This window comes from Danio rerio, chromosome 15, assembly GCF_049306965.1.
Source record: "Danio rerio strain Tuebingen ecotype United States chromosome 15, GRCz12tu, whole genome shotgun sequence".
Taxonomy (NCBI): domain Eukaryota; kingdom Metazoa; phylum Chordata; class Actinopteri; order Cypriniformes; family Danionidae; genus Danio; species Danio rerio.
Window position 1 is genome coordinate 16,208,219 of NC_133190.1, and position 27,789 is coordinate 16,236,007.

General features: G+C 34.5%; 2 protein-coding genes across 4 annotated transcripts; one reads left to right on the forward strand and one right to left on the reverse strand.

Moving 5' to 3' along the window:
• Positions 1 to 733: 733 nt before the first annotated feature.
• Positions 734 to 15,940, reverse strand: pnkp (polynucleotide kinase 3'-phosphatase). 3 transcript variants are annotated; one of them, NM_001077578.2, is given in 18 exon segments: positions 734 to 1,183; positions 2,243 to 2,310; positions 2,500 to 2,587; positions 3,615 to 3,724; positions 5,739 to 5,800; positions 5,880 to 5,976; positions 6,287 to 6,379; positions 6,611 to 6,681; positions 7,188 to 7,236; positions 7,350 to 7,421; positions 10,031 to 10,138; positions 10,247 to 10,304; positions 11,765 to 11,844; positions 11,927 to 12,172; positions 14,012 to 14,281; positions 15,220 to 15,266; positions 15,370 to 15,535; positions 15,868 to 15,938. In NM_001077578.2, coding segments are annotated over 17 exon segments (1,761 nt in total). In that variant the 5' UTR covers positions 15,491 to 15,535; positions 15,868 to 15,938; the 3' UTR covers positions 734 to 1,062.
• Positions 15,941 to 24,115: 8,175 nt separating this feature from the next.
• On the forward strand, positions 24,116 to 27,788 carry si:dkey-243k1.3. The gene is made up of 3 exons (NM_001386296.1): positions 24,116 to 24,447; positions 26,755 to 26,911; positions 27,354 to 27,788. Exons 1-3 carry the CDS (start codon positions 24,151 to 24,153, stop codon positions 27,749 to 27,751), a joined length of 852 nt encoding a protein of 283 aa, NP_001373225.1. The 5' UTR covers positions 24,116 to 24,150; the 3' UTR covers positions 27,752 to 27,788.
• Position 27,789: the final 1 nt, after the last annotated feature.

Genomic DNA, 27,789 nt, shown 5'->3' on the forward strand with positions numbered 1-27,789 from the left:
TCTGAACTTTTGACAGCATATCAGTGCAAAAGATCCATAAAAAAAAATTAATGGGTGGAATTGGCTTGGAGGAACTTGACTGGCCTGCACAGAGTCCTGAACTTAACCCAATAAAACACCTTTGGCACAAATGTTGCCAGGCCTTTTCATCTACCATTATTGCCTGACCTCAAAAATACACTTCTAGACAATGGCCAAAAATTGCCCTAAACACACTTCTAAACTTTGTGGAAATCTGTTATTGATGCAAAAAAAGTGGTCAACTCATATTAAAAGTAGAATATCATAAAATTTTATGTGAATTTAACTGCAGATGTCCCAAAACACAAAAACCAAATGCAGAAACTTGCAAAATATTACTAATACGGTATGTTTATCCACTGTTTTGTAGTGTCTGCAGTTTATTTATTTTATTATTTTATTTAATTATCTTTTTTTCTTACAATGGAGATATTTGTGTTTTAATGACCTGCAGTATTACGCCACATTTAAACTGATGCAAACTCATGTGTTGAGCCATAATTACTCAATTATGTTTAAGAAACAATGTGAGAAGTTGAAAAACTGATAAGGAATCATCAATTGACACACTCCCATCAGTTCTACAGTCACTGTTTGTGGTAAAAACATTGAGTTACACACAAACACAACATTTAGAGGATGAGCTTTCTCTGATTTCTGAGATCTTGCAGTAAACAAAAATGTTTTGTAGACAAGAAAAAAAAAACTTCAATATTGAAGCATATTAATTGTATTTATTGCGAATGTCAATCTGAAACAAGCAATTATTTCTCCAGTTTAAAAAATAATATACATAAAAGACAATTTTAATTCTATTGTCTTTACAGCCCGTCAGTTTTAGCAGCCATGAATGCATTTCCCAAACACCACATTTAAAAACTAGCATTAAAGACAAGTTTAATCACCTAAAGAAGACAATAAAATATAATAATTAGTCTTGTACTGGCACTAATGTTCTGATTTTAAATGAGGTTCTAGAATTTTCTTCACAAATTAGAGTCAGCCATTGTGTTTCATGATTTTTCTCACAAGTTTCACTCTTCAGCCCTCAGAGAATTGCTTGAACAGGAACTCTGACCTTTTGTCACTGAAACTGGGCACAAAATGGATCTGCAGGACTTCAGAAAAGCCCTCAGACAAGCTGGGCACCACAAACTTTTTCCTAAAAAGAACAAAACAGTGTTTTATTTATACATGTATTTAACGTTTAAAAAAAATGGATTTAGTTTAATAGTTCTATATTTAGTTAACCATAATAATTTTTATAAACAAATCTTTTTTTAGTTAAAGTAAATGAAAATAAGCCATTCCCTTAGCAGCTGGAACATAACATGTATCATGCAGTGGGAAAAATAAGTACTGAACACCACCATTTTTCTCAGAAAACATATTTCTAAAGGTGCCGTTGACTTGATTTGTTCCCCGGATGTTGAAAACAACAAAAGAAATCCATATATACACACAAAACAGATCTAATTAGTTTACAAATGAAGTTATGTGTAATAAAATGAAATGATGCAGGGAAAAAGTATTAAACACATGAAGAAAGGAAGGTGTAGAAAGGCGGTGAAAGCCCAGACAGCAGCTGAAATCTCTGTAGTTCTTCAGCAACCCTCTGCCCTTCATCATTGTAAATTAATATTAGCTGCTCTAGTCCAACATCTATATTAGCAGGATGATAACAATGAAACCTGAGTGGACATTTTAGCAAGAAAATGTCCCAAAACACAGCCAAGGAAACTCTCTCAGATTTTTTTGTTTTGTTTTACTTTTATGTTTGTATTGTTTGGGTTTTGACCAAAATCTGCTTCAATTCCATGTCAACAGCTCCCTAAGAAATATTATTCTTAGGAGAAAACATAGCGTATTCAATACTTATTCGTTTGTTTAGTATTTGTAATACATTTTCAATTATTCAATTTCAAGGAATATAATGGTTTTAGATTTATGCCAATAAATTTAGTCAGTAATGAGACAATATTTTATTTAGAGTTGAATTGAACATTTTTTATTGATTTAATATAGTTTGCTATTTTAGTACATTAAGCTAAATGAAAACAATACATATTTCCTAGGCAAACAGAAATTAAATAAGTTTTCAATGTATTTTATGCCAGTTTTAGTTCATTTACCTGCTGTATATTAGATAACAACATGGTTTCAGTGAAATAAAACAATAATCTTGGTTGCAATAACCTCATCTTGCTGCTCTTTTACTCACTTGTAGCTGTGAATCACCATGTCATTGACAGGAACATGCTTAGTTGCAGAAGGAACCATCTCACGAAACTGAAGACAGGAAAAAAGACAGATAAGAAAGTGTGACAATCAGAGTGAGTGTGCATTTCTGCCTTCATATTTTAAGTCAAGATACAGAGTTTCCAAAAGAAAAATAAAGTGATTGCTGCTTAAAATTTTATTATATAATTTTGCCCAAGCAAAGTTTTATATTTAATGTACTGCAGTTAAGACGGATACCCTGTTGTTATGCTTTGCTTGATCCAGACTGGCTGTAAAGTTGAAGCATCTGCAGGAAACACCAGCGCTTTGAGCCACATCTATATATCTGAAAATCATATATGATAGAATTTTATAATAATAATAATAATAATAAACCTTTTTTTTTATATGGCGCCTTTAATAGTCACATCTCAAGACATGTAAAATGTGAAGCAAAAAAAACATACATAGTGTGGAAAAATAAGTATTGAACACCACCATTCTTCTCAAAAACATATTTCTAAAGGTGCTGTTGACTTGAAATTTTCCCCAGATATTGGTAACAACTAAACAAACCCATATATGCAAAGACAATGATTAAAACACAGCCAAGGAAATTCTCAAATAGATTCAGAGAAAGAAAATTAAGCTGTATAATGGCCCAGCCAATCACCTGACTTAAATACAATAGATTATACAAAATAAAGATCAGATTTGATTGATGAGACCCACAGAACCTTCAAGATTTTTACACTGTTGAAATCTGTAAAAAAACACCTGAGCAATGCATGTGACTTCATTCTCCATATGTGAGAGGTGTCTTTAAGCTGCCATCATTTAAAAAGCCTTTAATTTAAAACATTAAATAAATTCCAGTAGTTCAGTACTTTCTCCTTGTGTCATTTCATTTTTATTACATATAACAATTTTTCAGATTTTGTTTGTTTTGTTTTATGCTTGTATTGTTTGAGTTTTTTAACAAAATCTGGTTTAATTCCACGTGAACAGCTCCTTTAGAAATGTCATTCCCAAGAAAAAACATGACGTGTTCAATACTTTCCCTGCAGTACAAGGATAAATGCAAAAACGTGCAATAAAAATTTTTATTAAAAATCAAAAATTAATAATAATAATAATAATAATAATAATATATAATAGAAATAGAAAAATAATAGAAAATAGAAAAATAAAAAATAAATAAATAAAAAGGTGAGTTTTAAGAGATGATTTAAAAATACTCAGGGATTCTGCATTGCAAATATCTGTATCAGTAAAGAGTTCCACAATTTAGGTGCCAATAAAAAGGCCAGAAGTTTAAAAAAAAAAAAAAAAAAAAAAAAAAAGCATCCATCTGCTCTGGAAATGGCTGGCACCTTTTTCTAGATTCTAGATCCGGGTTAGTGTTGTCCACCGCTACGCTTTTGCCTTCCTTTAGCGCACGTTCACAAGCTGATACACAGTGCTGCCACGAGCCCATTGTGTCCTGCAATTTAAAAGAGATATCTTAATCAATACACTTTTATAATAGTTTCATGATTATTTTACAATGTGGCAAATTGGTGGATAACTGAAGAATTCTCATTTGTTGATTTTTTTACACAACAATCAAACATTTTTGTGCAATTCACACCCAAAATACTGTTTATAGCAAATAACAACCTGTATATTATGTTAACTTATATTTGCACATCCCTGATCATTAATAGCAACCTGTATGTTTACTCATTCATTTATTTTCCTTCAGCTTAGTCCTTTATTTATTTGGGGTCACCAGAGTGGAATAAACCAGCAACTATTCCAGCATATGTTTTACACAGCGGATGCCCTTCCAGTTGCAGCCCAGTATTGGAAAACACCCATAGACTCTTGCATTCACACATACACTTATACACTATGGCCAATTTTGTTTATTCAGTTCACCTATAGTGCATGTCTTTGTACTATGGGGGAATGCAAAGCACCTGGAGGAAACCCACATGAACACGGGGAGAATATGCAAACTCCACACAGAAATGCCAACTGGCCCAGCCAGGACTCGTAATAAGAATAAAGTTAAATCTTTATTTTTAAAGTAATATTAATTATTTTTAATTATCTGCAAAAATGTAAAAAAAAAAAAACATTTTTCACATTGTCATTATGGGGTATTGTGTGTAGAATTTTGAGGAAATAAATAAATTTAATCCATTTTGGAATAAGGCTGTAACATAAAAAAATGTAGGAAAAGTGAAGCGCTATGAATACTTTTCCGGATGCACTGTATATTTAAAAAGCAATGTGATCTAATTACAGATTTTTATATTTGTTAATAAATAATATTATTTGTGAATTTGCATGCGTATGAAGTTCCTTTAAGTAAAAGCTAACAAGTGTTATTAAAATCATAAAGTTGAGCTATTTTCTTTTACTAACTTTGCTATAATAGCGCATGACGATCTACAGATAAACAATAGGTGATGCAGATCCCCAGCTCACACTCCTGCTACTCCCAAGCCACACAACTGTCAAATGTGCATTTCAAAAAAAGACAAAGATGTTATAAATGTTATATTATATTAGTTATTAAAATTGCATGAGTAACTACCAAATCAGGTGCTGGAGCCACAACCTGTAGAACTTAGTTGCACAGGTGGAAGTGCTCTCAAATGCTATTCTACAACTAAGATTTTAGTCATAATCCATGTGTTTTGGTATGAAATAATAAGTCCTTTGTTTTCCAACACATTTTCAACAAAACATCCCTTTACAATTACGTGAAGGTAGTGGGTGTTAAAATGCTTCTAACATTAAATTTTGCTCTTTGAAAGCACCCTGGAAGTGATCACAAAAACACAAACTCAGAGTACTTTAGCCCCAGTTTGCAACTGTTTTAGCTTTGTCAAATTGTGATTAAAATGACAAAACCACAAATTACATCCAGTTGAAGTCAAAATGATTTGCCCTCCAGAGATTTTTTTTTTTCTTTTTCAAATGTTTCTCTAATGATGTTTAACAGAGCAAGGAATGTTTCACAGAATTTGCTATTATATTTTTTCTTGTGGAGAAAGTCTTTTGTTTTATTTTGGCTAGAACAAAAGTAGTTTTTAATTTTTTTCAAACCACTTTAAGGTCAATACTATTAGACCCCCTATACAATACTGTTTCCAATTGTCTACAGAACAAACAATTGTTACACTATGACTTGCCTAATTACCCTTACTTGCTTAATTAAACTAATTAAGCATTAAAAAAAGCACTTTAAACTGAATACTAGTATTTTAAAAAATATGTAGTCAAATATTATTTTCTGTCATCATGACAAAGATAAAATAAATAAGTTATTAGAAATTAGTCATTAATACTATTATGTTTAGAAATGTATTGGGGGGGAAAAATCCATTAAATAGAAATTAAGAAAAAAATATACAGAGGGGCTAATAATTCTGACTTCAACTGTGTATTACATATTAGCAGTTGTAAACAGGGCCTTTGGTTCTCTGTTGCTTATCACTACTCACCCTGTTCACGTACGCATAACCCTTTGGAATGATGTGGGTCTGGAAGAACGTTGACTTGCCCGCTGAAAAACAAAATAGGTTTAGATTATACAAAATTCCAGATTAGAGTAGGGAAAAAAACAAAGGGAAAAAAGCTCTCACCTCCAGGAAATCCCACAGCGACAATGATTTCCTGCTTGGTAGAGGTGAGCGAGGCATCAGGCGGATCATAAAGACGTGCTTTAGAGTCTAATTTCCTCTGGACAATGGCATAGAAAGACAGAATATTGGTAATGTTGTTCAATACTGTTCAAAAGATTAGAGCTGGCAGCCTGGCATGAATTTTGTTGTACTCGAAGGCAGGATTAATCGCAATAAATTTTTTTTTAAAAGGTGCGATTAATTAGTCAATTTTTTTAATCGATTGATATATATATATATATATATATATATATATATATATACACACACACACACACACACACACACACACACACACGCACACACGCACACACACCACACGCACACACATACGAAACATAAATATTGGGGAATAAGCAATCATTTACTGGGTCAAATTCTGGGAAGCTGAATGTAGCAGGTTTCCAGCCCAAGAAGTATTCCTCTGGGGTGTAAAACTGAAGACCAATGTTGAGGGCAAACTGTGGGCAAAGGACAGGAAAAAAAAAATCTAAAGGATTTCAAATTCTGTAAAGCTGACTAAAATGGAGCAAGAACAATCCTATTGTGCCCTCTCCTGGCCAAAAAAAGTAAAGACTTTATACGCAATAATCATATGCTGTAAATTAAAAAGAATACACAATTCAGTAATTCAGTATTGAATTAGCTATTTCAGTCATCCAATGAGCAATAAAGACTCCTAATGTCATTACCAGTCTGTCACTGCAGGAGAAGTCTTTCTTCTTTTTCCCTGGGGCCCAGTTAGCGGGACGTCCTGCTGCATCTGTACATGAATATATAAATTAATGAATGAACGAATGACCAAAAATATTTTGAATCTTCTTGCATTATCACATAATACATTTAAAAGAATGTATTCTTGTACATCATCTTATTATCTTTTGGAAAAACCTGTGTCATTTTCAGTCAAACAAAAAAACGTGCTGGTTGAATAAAAATAATTTTAAGTCAGAATTTGGCAGGGGTATACATAATTTTGGGCTTGACTGTATATTATTATTTCTTTAAATAGCAAAAAGAATCATGAGTTGTTTTTTTTTTTTTTTTTTTTTTTTTTGCTTTATAACTTGAATTAGGGGTCATTCTAACTGCATTCTAATAGTCTTCATCACACAATCAATATAGAGTATTTAGTTTGCTTGTTTTAAGCAAAAGTGAGTGACATCGTTTGTAATTTCAGCTTACACATTGTAAAAAAAAGTACAATATTAATCACAGATAATCATATTACAAAGCTAATCACACTCAAAAGGATTCAATTGAGCTCACCTCCTACATAAAAGCTCTCTGACACGTCTACCATCACTCCGCTATTCGCCTGCAAAACACCACAGTAAATGTGTAGCAAAACATGATGTGGCTTGCTGCTTATAACATAGGAACACTACAGTAATGCAGTCCCTCTAATACAAAAAAGTAATCGTGATTTACCTTCTCACACAGATGCTCCCACATCCCAATGACAGGTTTTCTGTAAATCCCAGGGGCTGTGGAAACAAACACCTGAAAAAGACAATATACTTTCATTTGTAAATTATATCCACACTTAATTTTATTCCACCACAAGTCAATGTATTTAAAGCAAGAAATCAATACTTTTGTCAAACAAAGATATATTAATTGTCAAGATACATTCTAGTCCTTTATCTTAAAGAGTTTTTTTAAAGGTTAACATTTAGATAAAATAACAAATGCTGCACGTTTCATTTTCAAATTAATTTGTAAAAATCTGCTGTAAAATATTCACTTCTGTACCCCTCTCTATACATACAGTTGAAACCAGAAGTTTACATACACTCTGAAAACAGGAACATAACCATTTCTTTTTAAATGTCTGATGGTAAATCATACTAAACGTTTACTATTTTAGCTCCGTTAGGATTACCTAAATGATTTACATTTGCTAAATGCCAGAATAATGAGAGATTTTTTTTCTTTACATTTTTTTATTAATTTCTTAACAGTTAAAAGTTTACATCCATTTCCTTGGTATTTTTTTAGCTTTGCTATTAAACTGTATAACTTTTGTCAAATGTTTTGGGTATCCTTCTACAAGCTTCTTACAATAGTTTGCAGGTATTTTGGCCCCTTCCTCCTGACAGAATTGGTGTAACTGAGGCAGATTTGCTCGCACAAGCTTTTTCAACTTTTTTTTTTTTCAAGCACATTTTAACGAATTTGGCAGTATGCTTAGGGTCATGGTCTGTTTGGAAGATCCAGTTGTGGCCAGGTTGTAGTTTCCTGGCTGATGTCTTGAGATGTTGCTTCAGCATTTCTACATAATGTTCTTTCTTAATGATATCATCTATGCTATGAATTGGACCAGACTCTTCTGCCGCTCCCATTCACCGTTGGGATGGTGTTCCTAGGCTTGTACGCTTTCACCTTTGTCCTCCAAATGTAACACTGGTTATTATGGCCAAACAGCTTAATCTTAGTTCCAATCAGACCTTAGGACATGTCTCCAAAAATTATTCTTTTTCCCAGCGTAATTTAGCAAATTGTAATCTGGCTTTTTTTTTTGTTGATTCTGGCTTGTTGATTTTCCCATGTTGTTATACAAGGAAGCAGTGTGTTTGAGGTTTTCCTTAAATGCTATTCTACAGTTGTGCCTCTAATTAACTCAAATTTTGTCAATTAGCCAATCAGAAACTTCCAAAACCTTGACACCATCATCTTTATCATCATCATCATCATTTTCAGAGGCATAGTAATCGTATTGTATGTAAACTTTTGACTTTCAAGAAAAGTTCTCAAAAAATATCTCTCAATATTCTGCTATTAAGCATAACAGAAACTAAATTGATAACCCTAATTTACCTAAAAGAGAAAAAGTTTAGTCAAATTAGCATCTGACTTCATAAAAATGGTTATGTGCCTTTTTATACAGTGTATGTAAACTTCTGGTTTCAACTGTAAGTAAGAGTAAATATAAAGAGTGAATATAAAGATGAATATGTACAATTGACTAAACATGCCAGCATGTATCAACAGGGTATATGTAAGAATCCTAAAGGTAATTTCAACACCTTTTTAGGAGTTTGGAAAAGACCTTCTCAGAATATTTGAAGACCTCATCAAAACTTCTAAAAAAAGTTCTAATCAGTATTAAACCTTTAAACTTAATAAACAGATGTTAATCAACTGTTGTTAATAAAGAATTGTAGTTAAATAAATCAATGGAGCACAACCATGCAACATAACTCAGATAAGCTCGGAAGAAACAAAGCTTGAAAGAATAAATTACGTGGTTGTTTTCAATGGCAGGCTTCAGCCACTGTTTAAACTCATCTTTCTCCAACCAGGAGTACGCAAACATATACTTTCCTATCTCCCTGTCTGTTTTGCTCTATGGTTTCACTACACTCGGACGGTGGAGCTTGGCCAGATGCGAAGAAACTTATATTATATACTTTTTTGGAGTAAAAACACTTTGGACAACGCTTGAACAAAAATTAAGTCCTCGTAAAAATGTGATTAAGACTTTTTCATACCTTTTAAAGCCCTTAATTTTCTCATAATTGATATAAACTTGTATTAATTTTTAAAAACCCGCGGACACACTAATCATTTATTTTATTTAAAACTTAAATGTCTGTGTAAGAACAAAATTGACCATTGCCATGTTTTCAACATTGTTCTACTCCATATAAAACTTGTGTTCATAAAAATACTAAATAAAAACACATTTTAATGAATAAGAAGGGGTTAAGTAATACCATGGTAACAGTCAACGGTTTTTCTAATGACTCAAAAAGCATACAGATTTATATAAGGACATTTATAATATCACAAAATATTTCTATCACAAACAAATGCTTATGTTTCACAATGCTATGTTTTACTATGTATTTATTCATTAAAGAATCCTCAGAAACACATCACAGATTTTATAAAACTGCTATTTAATATTGATGATAAAAGATTATAAATTTATTGGATAGCAAATCTTATTAAAATGTTTTCTGAAGGATCACGTGACACTGACGACTGGAGTAATAATGTTGCAAATTCAGTTTTATGTCACAGGAATAAATTAACTTTTAGGATATTTACAATATTTTTTTATTAAATAAAATGTAAGCGTTATTACAGAAAGTTGAATCATTAACCTGAATGGGAAGCTGCAGCGTCTGGAGAATGTCCTCAGCTTTAGATTTGAACACCTCGGGTCTAAGTTTGCCTCGAGAAATACCCATCTGATTGGTGAAAAACACCACCTGAAGGAGACAAATGCAATGAAGACGTTTCTCTACGTTGACACAATATCTTCAGCTATCAGACATTTTCACAGATTGACTGATGTACACAAAATAAAGTGACAGCACCTTATATCCTTTCTTTAACAGACTGGCCAGCTTGGGCTGAATCTCTGGGTATAGAATCCTAAACAAAAGTAAAAACATTGTATGAGAGAAGCCAAACAGATGCAGAGTATCCACTTTTTTTTCCTGTGGCCCATGATTAGGCCCATGCAGAATCTGCGCACACAGAAATGTGCAGGTTTTCAGCCCATCTTTGAGTCGAGTTATTTAATTATGTAAATGTGCGTTAATATATACTTAATCAGTTTTTATATTAATTTCAGCAATCTTATTGATCAATATGCCAATGTTTATGTTTCATTTCCAAAACAGTTTGTAAAGTAATATTTAAGTAAATGTATCTTATGAGAGACTTGCATGTGTACCAAACAAGTGGATGTTTATTGAATTTGCATTGTAAACTTTATATTTTTATTTAAAAAATTATTTTGTTTATTATTAAAATGTTTTTAGTTACTATAATCTACAAAAATGCATATGAAAAGGCAGCCACACCAAAGCTTCATAAGCATTAAATGTATTCTCCTAAAAAGTGTGTAAACAGTTTCAAGCATACCAGCTCTTGTTTGGCTGAGCACCATGTTGAGATTGAAGTGCATGCTTTAAAGCATTTTTTTAAAGATACTATTCTCTCAGATTTAATCTGCAGAAATCCCCAGATATTTCTGTGCAGAAATAGCAAAAACAATGTCCCCACATTATGTCCTGCTCTGCCTGTGATGTTTTGTGTGAATTATGAGAGCTACTTTTGTTAAGCTGTACACAATCAGCAAAGTGTTTAAAAAAAAAACAGTGTACAGTAAAAGGTGCAATTATTCACCTCAGTATACATCCTTTGAATATTAAAATAATGCTTATTATAATAAACAAACTTTCAGCATGCAAATAATTATCCCAAAACATCTTTAAAAAAAAACAGAGAAGCATGTAACAAAAGAAAAGCATGTGATTTTTTTGTTATGTATGGATTACAATAATATTCAACATGTCAATAATATTATCATGTGAAAAAATAGAGAAAATTAGTATAACTTATTTTTATATAGGGAATATAATCTGTAGGAACAAAACAACATGAACTCAAAAGTGTTTTGGCCACAGATATTCTTATGGTACTAATGTCATGTTAAAAATACAAAATATAATAATGCAATGTTTATTTAGCTATCGCACACTGATCTGTCTTAAAGTAAATGATTATACATGCAAGTTGAAAAATCAAACGGCAGTCCGGACGGAATAAAAAAAAAAACCCGCCCTTTATTCAATATTCCGTTCTAGTTGGACTTATGTCATCATACTGAAATAAAATTCTGCAGCAACTTTTGTTTCACATGAACTTTAAAATACTGAGGATAACATTATTTACATGATGTTTAATAAAAACAAAGCTAAAATATCCTCTCACTCTCACTGTTTTGGTTTTATTATTAAAAGAAGATTTGTTTCAGTTTTTTTCAATGGAAATTCCCCAAACCAGAAGTGCAACCCAGAATGTAAAAGTCATTCAACTAGACTCACCTCCAATCATCTGGACCTGTGGGAAACACTTTGCCAGACTTTGTTGTAATAATGCAGCCATCAATGTCAAACCCTGCGATCTGAATTTAGACATAAAGCATACATTAACTTTGCTGATGAAACACTGACAGTATGTATTTGCTGTGTGAGTTTAAGGTTTACTTTGGAGCTGGCAGTGACTCCGGCTGCAGTGAAAAGCATCAGACTGCCGATCTGCTGCCAGTGACTCTGAGAGCAGGTGGAGGATGGATTGCTGCTTTTAAAATTGTCACTCTCACTCTGGGCAAACGCCTGCAACTGCTGAAGCTTCTGCTCAGCTGAGGTACCTTCATCTTCATTATCCTCATCTTCACGTCCTCGTTTCGGCTGAGGGACATCATCCTCCGGGCTGTAAGGTCGCTTTGCTGCCTAAAAAAACAATATTATATAATTTATGTTTTATATTAGCTTTAGGTTTTCTATTTTTTTTTTATTGTTAAATATATATATATATATATATATATATATATATATATATATATATATATATATATATATATATATATATATATGCACACACACACAGTTGAAGTGACAATTAGTAAATCCCCTTTTAATTTGTTCTTCTTTTTTAAATATTTCCCAAATTATGTTTAACAGAGCAAGGATTTTCACAGTATGTCTGATAATATTTATTCTTTTATAGGTAGTCTTATTGTGACTAAAATAAAGCAGTTTTTTTTTTAAATATATTTATTTTTTAAAAACATTTTAAGGTCAAAGTTATTAGCCCCTTTAAGTAATATTTTTTTCCCGATCTACAGAACAAACCATCATTATATCATAACTTGCCTAAATACCCTAACCTGCCTAGTTAACCTAATTAACCCTTTAAATGTCACTTTAGCTGTATAGAAGTATCTTGAAAAATATCTAGTCAAATATTATTTACTGTCATCATGGCAAAGTTCAAATAAATCAGTTTTTAGAAATGAGTTATTTAAACTATTGTTTAGAAATGTGATGAAAAATCTGCTCTCTAAACAGAAATTGGGGAAAAAATAAACAGGGGGGCTAATAATTCTGACTTCAACTTATTACCATTTCTACAGTATTCGTCACATATTCATATTTTATTTTGACATTATTTAAATTAACAAAGAATATTCTTAATAGTTTTAGTTACGAAATGATAGCCAAAGTTTAATGGAATATTTCCTAATTGATTATATGAAATAAAATATAATCATAGTCATAATAATAGTCGTTTAAAAACATTGGAAGTGCTTTTTTCCTTTTCCAAAACAGTCTGAACCAAAGAAATAGGTTTATTTTTATTATTGCTTATTTTCTAATACTAATGTTTCTTTTATGGGTTTAAACAATTACACTATTAAAACTTAATACTTGAAAGAATCATTTTTCTGCCTGTGTTAATAGCATAATATATCACATAATATGGTAAATTAAATAATTTATATTACTTAAACATTTTAGATATTTTACATTTACATGCCGTTTCAGAACATTATTAATATACACTACCAGTCAAAAGTTTGAGGTCAGTTTTTATTTAAACTATTAATTTTATTTAATAATAAGAACATATTTATTCTGTTCGTCAAGGCGACATTTATTAAATGTAAAAAAAAAGTTAAATAGTCAATTATTAACTATTTATTTATTACTTTTTTATTTATTGTCAAATGAAAATATTACTCCAGTCATTATTGCTTTTATTACTATTATCATTAATAATTATAACAATAATAATAATAATAATAATAATAGCAATAACAATAATAATTACTATTGTAGTGATTTCTATAGGATCATGTGACTCTGAGGACCTGAGTAATAAAGCTATAAATTCATCCTTTAAATCACTGGAATAAATTATTAGATTAAATTATAAACTACTTTTAAACAGTTATTTTACAGTACAATAACATTTCACAATTTTACAATTAGTACTTTAAATGTAGCCTTGTTGAGCAGGATAAGCTTATTTTAAAACATTTAATAATCCTACTCACCTCAAACTTTTGACCGGCAGTGTATATAGTTATATAAAAGCAGTTGTGCTGTACTACAATACATTTTAGGATTCTCTGATGAATGTAAAAGTTACACAAAATGTTTACATTTGAAATGTATTTACTTCACTTAATACATTGTAGCTTAATAAAAGTATTCACTTTAATAATTATTATTTATTTTTATGGTAGTCCAAATGTATCATGGAAATATTTACCATACATTTAATACCTTTTTAGGGGATTTAGAAAAGTAATCATGGATGTTTCTTTTAAGGCTGCCCGAGCTTTCTTTGGAGCTTTTCTGTCTTTGCTTGCTTTCATTAGTAATCTTTTCTTTCTTCTGAGGAGAGGAAGACAGCTGAATTCCACAGTGAAAGGCAAATTCCACAGTGAACGGGTAGGACTCATTAACCAGGTACAGCGTTTGGCCAGTTGTCAAACATCCAGACTCACCACGACCCAAACACTGACCATCCAGTGAAGAAGGGTTGGGGCCGAGCTGTGAAAAAACAGTATCATTTACTCATGTATGCTTTCCTACCCCTAATATTTTAATATGCACCTTATTCTTATTACACATTTAGGTCCATTTTCACTTTGAAGATTCTGTTTCAATGCATTCATACATATGGTGATAAAAATGGATACGCATGCCTTCACTGGTTAAAATTTTACTTATTTACTTTGAAAACTTATTCAAATAGATTTTTTTCTGAATATTATTGTTCATTTTATAGTCCTTTTTAGTGTTGGGCAAGATCAATCACGATTGACTGCATTCAAAATAATAATTTATTTTGACATAATATTAGTGTGTGTGTTATATAAATATGTATTATGTATAGGTAATACACACACATACATAGAAACAAAACTAAACAAAACTATTTTGTTACATTGATATTTAAATGTATATATTATTTTCACCATTATTCATATATTTTTATATGTAAATATAAATAAACATTTTCTCAAATATATGCATACCTGTGAGTATATATATATATATATATATATATATATATATATATATATATATATATATATATATATATATATACACACACACACACAGCACAGACTTTTATGTCAAAACAAACTTTTGGATTTTGTGGATGCGATTAATCATGATTAATTTTGCCTTTTGTTAGGAATAAATCAATAAGTTTAATAAATTTTAACTGTTTTGAGTCAAACATGCCATATAAAGTTTAATCCAATCATTCCAATTCTCACACTACATTCTTATAAATATAAATATCAAAGAATATATCCATCTTATATCAAATGTAAACGTATCAATAACATACAATGATATGGTAGCATATTCTTCAAATTTTTCATATACTGTGATTAGTTGTTGATCAATAAAATATGAAATATAAATTACAATATAATACAAAATATGATTTCACAATGTCGAGCTGACAAACTTACCTGTGTAACCAGAACTTCTTGTTTGGCATAATCGGCCACAAGCTTGACTGTGAAACAAAGATGCACTTCCATTATGAATAGATATGATCAATCATGACACGTAAAGCCTTCAAAATAACTATGATAGGTGTGTTATCTAAAAAAACCCACCCTGATGCCTTGAGCACTTCTTGTCTGAAATTCTAGATTCAGGACCTCGACCAAACATAAGAGCTCGACCATCAGGCAAAACCACCCGATCTCCGTCCACACTTACTAGTGTGCACTGCATCTCCATTCACTGACAAGACTGCAGAACTCCAGGAAATGTAACTTACTACTGTTGAGATTTATAAAATCAGAATAAACTCTAAGTTAATCATCTTCTTTAACGTTACATTTGTATAAAACGAATACGTGAATTACAAAAGTTTAACCACATAACTCTAACATTCCGTCTCTTCGTTACAATACGTCTTTTAATGCGTCTTGTGGTAAAATAATAAAACAAGTCGGACTTTGACTACCAAGGGTTCACTTTATATGGTCAACTATATGCAATATAACCTGCACAGCCTGCGTATCCAAGCACATGTCCTCAAACCTAAATTTCAGTCGAGACAATATAGCTAAATACATAAGATAAGATCTAAAAAATCACTTACGCACCGTTTAAAGCTTTACAAAAACTTGTGATTCATTCGTTTTACACGCTCTTCTGACGCGACACGTAAATATTTCCGGTGGGGAAGAGCGGCATCCATTGTTTGGTTCCTACATCATTGGGCGTCATCCGCCGTATTTCTGTAGTTTAAGCATTGAGTTTAAGTAATACCATAAATTTGATGAGGTTTAAATATTGCATTTTAGTGAAAATTTAAGCATAAATATTTGCTCTATTAGTTTGTTTTCTGGTATAATGTGCATGCTTTTTTTCTGCATAATATTTTAACCATCTATCTATCTCATATTATTTCACTACTACAGTATTTATTTTCTTTTAAAATCAAGCTTTATATTACAGTTTTATGAATAATTTTATGAGATTAGTGTTTTAAATTTACAGTTATGAAAAAAGAAATATGTTGGTACTACAGTATCGACAAGTTTATTAGTCCTGTCTATCATAAAAAACACAAATAGTTTGTGATATATCTGACTGTAAAAGATACACTTGAGTCGGAGCGTCCGTATTAAGCAACAGCTTTACTTTCTGCTTTCATCCGAAACTGCCAGAACTATATCAACTACATCCGTACTACGGAGTCCCTATTGTTTCAAATACAAAAATGCAAACATCAATATATCACATTACCCCCCTTTTTAAACACAGTACATTTACTGTTACCTTCACATAAAAAAAAACTGCACATGCAACAACATTACTATCAAAACTAACAGTAGCTGTTAAATTCTTCTTGCATTAACACAACAGCAGAGAGAAAAAAAAAAATACTAAACCTAGTATATTACGAGACCATTGCAAATTTTAAACTTGGTTGCATTTGCACAGTTGTAATTCCTAAGCATTATGGGTCATAGCGTTTTGGTGTCTTTCTAATTCTAGATGAGCGACGTAGACCCTGTGCCATGCTTGTATTTCCTACACTGTCCTTTTCAGAAGTCTCTGAAATGACCGGTTCCTCCTCTTCTGATGCACAGGGTCTAACGGAAGTTTCAGTCCCAGTCTCAGAGCAGTCCATCTGTTCAACAGGATCATCCACTACAACCCGTGGTCTTAACTGATCACAATGTCTCCTGAAAGTGCCATCTGTGTCTTGTCCCTGAACGTTATAAGACACAGGACCGGTTTGCTTTACTATCACTCCAGGAACCCATTTGTTCCCTTTTCCTGTGGTATTACGAAGGTAAACCGCATCCTTCTCAGAGAATGATCTCTCCACAGACCTTTTGTCATGATGGAACTTTTGTAGGTACTGTTTCCTGCGAACAGCAACAGTGACATCTGGGTGAACAAAGTCCAGCCGAGTGCGCACATGTCTGTTAAGGAAAAGATCGGCTGGTGATTGCCCTGTAGTGCAGTTCGGAGTAGTGCGATACTGCATTAAAAACAGTGAGATCTTATCCTCCAAGTCCATTGTCACGTGTGCAAGTTTCTTTATTCCCCCTTTAAATGTCTGCACATACCTTTCTGCAAGGCCATTGGTAGCGGGATGACCTGGGGCACTTGTGGAATGAAGAATGCCATTTTGCTGCATAAAATTTTTAAACTCTTCCGAAGTGAATTGTGTTCCATTGTCTGTGACTATGTGTTCCGGAAGTCCGTATGCTGCAAACAGCCTTCTCAGCCTTGAAATGGTGGATTGTGAAGTAAGGTTAGGCATTCTAAATACCTCCAGCCACTTTGAATATGCATCCACAATAATCATAAATGTGTGTCCTAAGAAAGGACCAGCAAAGTCTATGTGTAATCTCTTCCAGCTCTGACCAGGAAATTCCCAGGGGTGTAAAGGAACCTGGCGGGGTGCTTTTTGTTCCATCTGACATGGCTCACAGGTTCTACAAACCTGTTCCAGTTCTGCATCCATTTTAGGCCACCACACATACTTGCGGGCAAGTGCCTTCATCTTTACCATCCCTTGATGGCCGACATGCAACTCTTTCAGCACAATTTTTCTCAGTTTTTCAGGAATTATAACTCTGGTGCCCCAAAGTACACATCCTCTCTCTGCCGACAGTTCTAACCTCCGCAAGTGATAGGCCTTTAGATTTTCATCCACATTCATTGGCCAACCTTCCATGACATATTTAAGCACCTTGGATAACACCTTGTCTCTGCGTGTTACACGAGACACATGTTCTGCCTTCAAAGGAGCTTGTTCGAAGTGCTCCGCTATTAGTGCATGAATATGCTCTGATAGGGCAGCTGTGCCCCCATCAGTCATCTCCGGTAAGGGAACACGTGAAAGGCCATCTGCATTACTGTTTTTCTCTGAGGGACAGTACTCAATGTGGTAATCGTAAGCGGACAGAATGATTGCCCACCTTTGAATTCTGGCTGCTGCCATGGTGGGTAGACTTTTGTGCTCTCCAAACAAAGTCAACAAAGGTTTATGGTCAGTTACCATCTTGAACTTTCTTCCCCAAAGGTACTGGTGAAATTTTTTTATTCCAAAGATCAGCGACAACCCCTCCTTTTCAATCTGCGAATACTTTTTTTCAGCAGGTGACAGTGTCCGCGAGGCGTAAGCAATGGGACGTTCTTCTCCGGTGGGCATGGTGTGTTGCAACACAGCGCCGATCCCATAGGCAGAAGAATCACAAGCTAAGGTAAGTGGTAGACTAGGATCATAGTGAATTAAAACCTTTTCGTTTGTCAGCAAATCTTTACATTTTTCAAAAGCTTCTTGCTCAGACTGTTTCCATTCCCATGGCACGTTATCTCTCAGCAGTCTGTAGAGCGGGGCAGCCATAGTACTCTGGTTGGGCAAAAAACGGCCATAGTAATTGACCAACCCCAAAAAAGCTTTCAGCTCCTTCACGCAGGTAGGTACTGGTGCATTCTTGACTGCATCCACTTTGTCTGGGGATGGATGAAGGCCCTGGCTGTTTAGCACAAATCCTAAATACTCAATTTGGCTTTTTCCAAATTCACATTTAGATTTTTTTACCCTCAAACCGTTCTCCTGGAGTCTTTTCAGCACCGCCTGTAGTCTCTGCAGGTGTTCCTGCTCTGTTTTTCCAGTGACCAATAGGTCATCAAGGTAAACAATAACATCAAGATCTCTCATGAGATTCTCCATAATTCTTTGAAAAATAGAGGGCGCTGAACTGACACCGAAGGGAAGTCTATTATAGACAAATAATCCTCGGTGCGTGTTGATGGTTAGCAACTCTTTGGACTCATCTTCAAGAAGGACCTGCTGATACGCGGAAGCCAGGTCAATCCTGGAAAACATGGTACCTCCACTCAGTGTAGCCATCAACTCCTCAATCCGCGGTAGTGGATAAATTTCTGTAGTGACTGCTTGATTCACAGTTAATTTGTAGTCTCCACACAATCTTAGAGTCTTGTCTTTTTTTACCACTGGCACAATGGGTGCTGCCCATTCACTGTATTTAACAGGCGTGATTATGCCAGCCTTCTCCAACCGGTCTAATTCTGCATCAACTTGAGCTTTCATTGAAAAAGGCAGTGGACGAGCTTTACAAAAACGTGGAGAAATTTCAGGATTAACTCGTATTTTTGCCTTAAGCCCTCTGAGTGTGCCCAATTCCTCTTTAAACACCTCAGAGCATGACTCCAGCACCTCTTCAATAGACGTGACTTGTTGCACTTGACTGACATGCTTAATTTTCCTCCAATTCAATGAGAGTTTTTGCAGCCAATTCCTGCCACACAACGAAGGCCCCTCTCCTTTCACCACAATCAAACTTAGCACTTCAGTTTGCCCATCATAGCTCACTTTTGCTTCAAACTGTCCTAATACAGGCATAAGCTCACCTGTATAAGTTTTTAGCTTGACTCTGGCGACCTCTAGTGGCTCAGTTGGGAATACCGCCTTAAATTCTTTCTCAGATATGATACTCACGGCCGCGCCAGTATCAATTTCCATCATAATTTCCTTGCCATTTACATCAAACGTCTCTGTGAATGACTTTTTGCTATTTTCCTCAGCCCGTAGTGAAAACATGGGTAATTCAGCTTCCTCTGCCTCCACATATTTAGTATTCTTCTCTGCATACAATTTCCTTTTTCCAACTTCCATCTTTCCTCTGCATGCTCTCTTAATGTGCCCAATTTTTCCGCAGTTATGGCACCTTGCATCCTTAAAATGACATACCTGAGCGCTATGATTTTTCCCATGACATCTATAGCACTTTTTCTCTCGTTGACTGAAAGGTCGCACTTCCACCTTATGTACAACACTCGAGTGCGAGTCATGCCCTCGCAACTGCTGCGTGTCTTTCTCAGCTGTCTCCATGCTTAATGCGATTTCGAACGCTCGTGCAAACGTCAGATTAGATTCTGACAACAGCCGTCGCTGGCAGGCTTCGTTGCGGATTCCACTCACGAATCGATCACGCAATGCTTCATCCAGCGTTGCCCCGAACTCACAACTCACAGCACACTGTTTCAGCTCCGCTGCATATTCCGTAACTGTTTCATCGGCTCTTTGATTGCAATGATTAAAACGAAATCTTTCGGCAATCAGTAACGGCTTTGGTTCAAAATGACTCTTTAAGGTGTCGACAATTTCTTTGTACGACTTATCCTTTGGCTTTTCTGGTTGTACCAAGTTCCTCAGTAAACCATAGGTTGTTGCCCCCATCACGCTCAAGAGTGTTGCAACCTGCTTCTCCTGGCTTATCTCATTCGCCACAAAGAACTGTTCCAGCCGTTCAATGTAGGCCGACCAAGATTCTGCTTTCGGAGCAAATTCACCTATACTTCCAATGAGTGCCATCATCCGAGCATTAGTTTATCCTCGTCGCCAACTTTTACTGTGATATATCTGACTGTAAAAGATACACTTGAGTCGGAGCGTCCGTATTAAGCAACAGCTTTACTTTCTGCTTTCATCCGAAACTGCCAGAACTATATCAACTACATCCGTACTACGGAGTCCCTATTGTTTCAAATACAAAAATGCAAACATCAATATATCACAAGTTTTAGTTAGTAAAACTTGTGTAAAATTAAAAACTGTAGCCTATTAGGCAAATAAACTGCCTGACACATTGAACATTCCTCAGAACTCTGGATTTTACCATTTGCATAAAAACAATAGACTAATAATAGGCTAGTAAGTGTTCATGATTTTCAGTCTTTTTCAAAAAAAGAAAAAATGTTCATTTTAAAATTAATGGGTAAAAATAGATGGGTAAAATAATAATGGGTAAAAAAATTATAAATAAAAAATATTTATAGGCAAATTTTGGTTAACAAACATTCAGGATACGTGCACAGCAAGGTTGCAGAAAAAAACAGGATCGCTAGCATTTACAGCGAAGGAACATCCGATGCGGAGTTGTTGTATTAGAGATAAGTTATATTGATTACATATATATATATATATATATATATATATATATATATATATATATATATATATACATACATACATACATACATACATATATATATATATATATATATATATATATATTATTTACATGATGCTTTCAGCGTATTATAACAGCTTGTCACCCAGTAATAAAAACAGTAATTCTGCAAAATTACGTTAAAGTTCGTGCCTGACAGGTCCATTTGCAATAGCACCCACCAAATGGATATTGGATAAGACGAAATGGCCAAGCATCCAGCCCCAAATATATACTATCTCATTGAAGCTCCGAGTGTTGTAACAAGAGAGAAGTTAAAGGCCTATAAGTCTTTGGAAGCCGACAATGTTTTTTTCTGCTTGGTCATGTGTAAGAAACAATGTTCTACGATTATCTGATTCAAAACTTTGTAGTGCTTAAAATCAAGGTTTTGCCTAGCCAAAGTCAAGGAAAGAAGACGCAAACTGTACAAGGCCTGGGTAATCATCAGCAATCAAAACAACTGCATTATGACAGCGAACTGCACCTATGGCAGAGTATGTGAACGTACATTTTAAAATTTTATTTTAAGCATTCAGAGTCCGCAGTTTAATTAACCATATTTAACTGTTTTTGCTGAAATTATTGCTGCAATCTGAAACAATTACTGTGTATGATTCACCATAGTGTGAACTTACCTGATATGAAATGAGAAGTGCAGAGTCAAGCATTTTTAATTAGGTCTTCACTCTATTTAGCTCTTTTGATGGTTGTTAGCCAAAGATGTTTGCTTAAAAGCAGTGTGGTGTATGGTAAAATTTAAGCTTTCTATTTTTGGACTAAGGGGCTGCATGGTGGCACAGTGGATTGCACATTCACCTCACAGCAAAAATGGTCGCTGGTTCCAGCCTCGGCTGGGTCAGTTGGTGTTTCTTAGTGGAGTTTACATGTTCTCCCCATGTTTGCGTGGGTTTCCTCCGGGTGCTTCGGTTTCCCCCACAGTCCAAAGACATGCGGTATAGGTAAATTGGGTAGGCTAAATTGTCCTTAGTGTATGAGTGTGTATGGGTGTTTCCCAGTGATGGGTTCTGTAGCATCTGAAGCAAAAAAAAAACATGCTGTATAAGTTGGCGGTTCATTCTTCTGTGGCGACCCCAGATTAATAAAAGGACTAAGCTGATTTTGGCATCCTAACGCACAACACGACATGTTTGCTATTGCAACCAGTCTTTTATTGCAACCGGTATGAGCGGTTAAACCTGTGTGACATCATGTGAGAAGTAGGTTTGGTAATTCCCCTATTATGGCATACTGATATTACTACAATTACCTGCGATCTATCTGCGGATCGCTGGAGAACTACAACTCTGTCACAATATGGACTACAAATCACAGCATGCAGCACGCACACACACCGGTTCCTAATCTCATCTGATAGCAAACACTCACAGCTGAAGCTGCTCAAGGACTAATCACACAGACTATTTATTTACCACATTTGCTCACACACTTTGCTGAGTGTTATTTGTTTGTTTGTTTGTTTGTTTTGTTAGTCAAATGAACCTGTAACTTTAAGTAACTTTAATACTGAATGTGAGTCACTGTTTTTACTTATGGTTAAGAATAGAGAAATATGCTGGTGTTTAACTGCATTGCTTTAATGCACTCCTGCACTGGGATACACATACCCTCTGCACTCTTGACTTACGAAATTGTTGATTGGCCATGGTGGGCGATTCTCTCTGTCTCTCGCTGAACGCAGTCGACCAATCACAACCGACTGGGTCATGGGACCAATCATTGCAGATTAGCATCACGCTAAGGAGGGGCTTGGGAACAAATGGATCACTAAACGAATCATATGGGAGTCGTTGGGATGATTAGATAAAAATAAATGCTTATTATAAGAAAATGACGTTGCAGTTGACCTTGCATGCATAGCAGACTATTGTTGGAGACCGCCAAAACCAAAATATGACCATTTTAATGCATAATAGGGGCTCTTTAAGATAGGACTTTGGTCTTGGATGAACTCCTTGAAGATGTTGCAAAAAGACAGCAGAGTGAACAGACTTTCCTTGAAAGGAACTTTGACTCAAATGACTCAAGTCGTCCATGTGATAATGACAAATGGTTGATGTGGTATGTATGAATTCCATTGAGGCTACTTGCATTCCTTCTATAGGAAGCACTTTTCAAATACTATCAAATTGTTTGATATAAAGTTAATGTTGTTTTTTTGTGGTTACATCTATGAGTATGAGCACTGTGTAAACACCACGAGACCTGAGGAAGCCCAGAGGTCCCTAATACAACTTGATGAGTGATTAATCCGTTAAACATGCTTGCGACTTCTGGAATGACTACCGCAAATGACAACATACTGTATGATGATGTGTGCATGTGTAGTAATGGTGCCCCATTTCCTAAGGAGATATTTTCATCCGTACTTATTTTTTAGTAAGAAGTTAAACATATTAGTGTTAAAAATAAGTCAGATGTCCTTGATTTAACTTTGACGTATATTAAGGAATGATAACAGCAAACACAAACTTTACAAGAGCCATTTTTTCTGTTATTACTAGGATTTTATCATGAACAAACACCAGTGCTGCTCACACAGGGTCACTACTTTCCAGTCATGGGATACAGACACACTGTGACACACACATAGCATGAGCTCAAATAATAATTTAAATAAAAAATGTTGCACTTTTATTAATGAATGAATAGAATATATAATTAATTTAATTACTTTTTTTTTTGGTGCAAATACAAATTATTGTGCAGCGTCATTTATGTTATCAACTCCATTATATCAACCCCCAAATGTTGCTAAATTTGTCTCCATGTAATCTTACTTATCTCTAGTGTTATCAGTGATGGGAGTGAAAACAGAGAACTATGATAGAGGAGAGCTTAGTTATACTCAGTAGTTAGTCTGCTATGGAGGTTTCTCTTATTTTTGTTGTCTTCATTGGGTTGTTCCTGAGTCCAGCTGATGGACATGTGCTGGATCATTTCTGGGATTCACCTGATTGCGTCAAGTTTTTCTACAAGGAGAAAATTCCAGATTTGGGAGCTTTCCAGCCAAATTTGGTCCGGATTTGTCAACGCTTTCTAAACACCTATCACTTCGCCACACTGTATGACACTTACCACCGCATTGCTGTATATTCCGCTTATATCTTTGAGCCAAGCAGTGGTGGAGGAAGAGAGAAACGCTGGTTTGTGGAGCCACAGGTAATATGTTTATTAATCTAACGATTTAAAATCAGACTTCTTTGGGTCATTTTAACAGTTACTAATACAATTTTATTATCAAATTGTCTGTTTTGTTGTGCTAACAAATAAGGAACAATTCTATTTGGTTTCTCTTGGTAGAGTTTACTAAAGTTTATTTGTCCACAGCACATTTCAGTTGGCCACATGAGGCTTTTTTAATGTTAAAGTTCTGTTTTACTTGTTAAATTATTCAAGCATTGTTCAAATCATTTTGTACAAACAATTTTCCCAGAGAAATTGTGAGTAAATTTCTGATTCATTGGATATTTGGATTAACAAACAATCAAACATCTATATAATGTAGTGGAGTGCATTACCCTGAGAAATATATCAAAAGAAACATCCTATGACTATAGTGATTTATAGTAATGTATTTTTGAACCATAATGTAGTAAAGTACTTGCATTAATCTGTTGTGGTAATTCAATAGCTGCTGTGGTATACAACAAGAAAGGGTATAGTTAACAGTGGTCCCACTTTATTTTAAGGGGCCTAAACTATGATGCATGTACATCAAAATATAAACGCAATGTACTAACAGTGTTGCATAATGTATTGCAGAACACTTCTGGTGTTCTTGAGGTGGGATATGGGTATAGTTAGGGACAGCTTTAAACACAATGTAAAAAGCACAATGTAAAAAGCGTGTATTTACACAATAAGAACATTGTAACAAACGATTAATAACTAATATGTAGTGTAAGTGCATATTTGTAAAGGCTACTTCATATAAAATAGGACCTAAACATTACCTAATACTCTTATTTCTCTAAACTATAGGGTACAGTATATACCAAAACAGATCAGTTTACTGTAGTAAATATTAAATTAAATACTTAGATTAAATACTTCAGTATTTAATCCAGTGTATCAGTTTACAAGGTGTAATACTGCAGAATGCTGTAGCATTCATTAACAATGTGTTATAAACATAATAATACAGTACAATACACTATACCAGTGGTTCTCAAACTGTGGTACGCATACCACTATTGGTATGCGGAGGAATCGCTGAAAAATTAAAAGTTTTAAAAAAATAAACACTTTTAACCCTTTGACGCGTTCGTTAACACCGATCAGTAACTTGATTTTTATAGGCAAAACATTTATTTCATTTTAAATTTTCTAAAGTTTGTTATGTATTCTATCACTGAAGCTGATTTTCCTCTCGATATTTGTAACAGATGTTGGAGGCATATCCCATATTTTTATATCGCAATGTTGACAGGTACTGTATGGTGTAATGACTTGCTTTTCTGACACACAAAGCCTTCTCTACGTCATGGCGAAACACCTAATGAATCGTTATCAAGGCGACTCGTTTGAAGCACTATGAGTCGACTCTTTTATAGATGAATCAACAGTTTTAAACACTGTATTCTTACAGATTTAAGTCTTAGCTGGATACTTTACTTCACTTAGAGCTGTGTTACACACTACATGGAGGGGAATTTTCAAAAACCCATAATATGGGCTCTTTAAACTTAAACATTGACTTTTTATTCATTTTTTTAACTGTACCCACAGTGTAGTGTTAATGTTCAAACTATTTATAATGTTTAAAGTGGCGGACAAAAATAAATATTCTGCATTCATTCATTTTCTTTTCGGCTTGGTCTCTTTATTAATCTGGGGTTGCCACAGTGGAATGAACCGCCAACTTATCTGGCACGTTTTACGCAGCGGATGACCTTCCAGCCACAACCCATCTCTGGGAAACATCCACACACTCATACTCTACAGACAATTTATCCTACCCAATTCACCTGTACCGCATGTCTTTGGATTGTGGGGGAAACCGGAGCACCCGGAGGTAACCCACGCAAACGCAGGGAGAACATGCAAACTCCACACAGAAATGCCAACTGACCCAGCCAAGGCTCGAACCAGCGACCTTCTTGCTGTAAGACGACAGCACTACCTACTGCGTTACCATAAACATTCTTAATAAGAATTGATTTGCCACGTTTTTGAACTGTGCAGTGCTGTAGCTGCTTAATTAGGCCTACTATGCTACTGTACCTTAATACTGGTCATTATGGTGGAACTTTTTTTTTTTCGGAGATGGTTCTTACTGAAAAAACTTTGAGCACTACTGCACTATACTATGGATCCAAAACAATATAGTATTTACTATAAATTACTATTGTATGTTTTCATGTGGCATGGTAATTTGTTGAAGTAAGTAGTGCTAATTAATACATTTTAGACTTATATATTATTGTAATTCTGACAGTTCTTGAATAAGCAGTTATGTTTTGCTAGCTGGTGAGTCCCGCATGGTCCACTGAAATGGAAGATGGGTATAAGCTGTCTCAGCAGAACCCAGACATCTATCTGGGAGAGAAACAGGCTCTGAATGAAGACTACACAAACTCAGGATTTGATCGAGGCCATCTAAACCCTAATGGACATCATGCAGGTAAAACTAATAAAGAATTGATCTTAAAAAAAAAAAAAAAACTCACTGAAAGGTGGTGTCACTTTGGTTTCAATATGATCAGATTTTTTTTAACAACATTGATAGTGTAATATTTAAAAAGAATAATCAGAATATAAGCATTTAAATAAACCAAGCATCCATATTACTTAAGAAATTAAGTGTTGGTATCAATAAGGCAGTGTAGATTGAAATTTTTAACAAGGCACAATTTAAACACAGTGAGTATTAAATGGCATGACAGTTCACCTCAAGTGCTCAGATTAACTAATCAAAGTCCAGTTACTGTGTAAATGGTCAATTAGCCTCCACAACATTGTTTCAGATAGATCTGTTATTATTTGGACTTACATTGGCACAATATCTTAAAATTTGTTTCTAATGTTTGCTTTTTCTCTCTTTTGTAACATCCCCTTTGTGTTAGTTCCAAGTCGTAATGCCACCTTTACCTTGACGAATGTGGTCCCTCAAAACCCAACGCTGAACCAGAATGCTTGGAATAAACACGAGTCTAAACTGACCAGCTTGTTTAAAGCAAACTGTCATCAGGCCTATGTTCTGGTTGGTGCCATCCCTTCTTCTAACAACTGGATCATCAAGAACAATGTGAAAAGGGTAAACATCCCAGAGTACTTGTGGGATGCTTTCTGCTGCATTGATCAAAATGGCCGGCCCATCCTAAGCGGAGCTGCGACTGCCCTCAACACAGAGCTGAATGTTGTTGTGGAAAGAAGCCTAGATGAGATGGTCGACTTCATACAGCAGTTCTCTGATGCACCGGTGAATGAGCTGTTTAGCGGCCAATGCAAAGCTGCTAACTAACAGCTTCAAATAAATGAAAGAAATCTGTTAAGCATTAG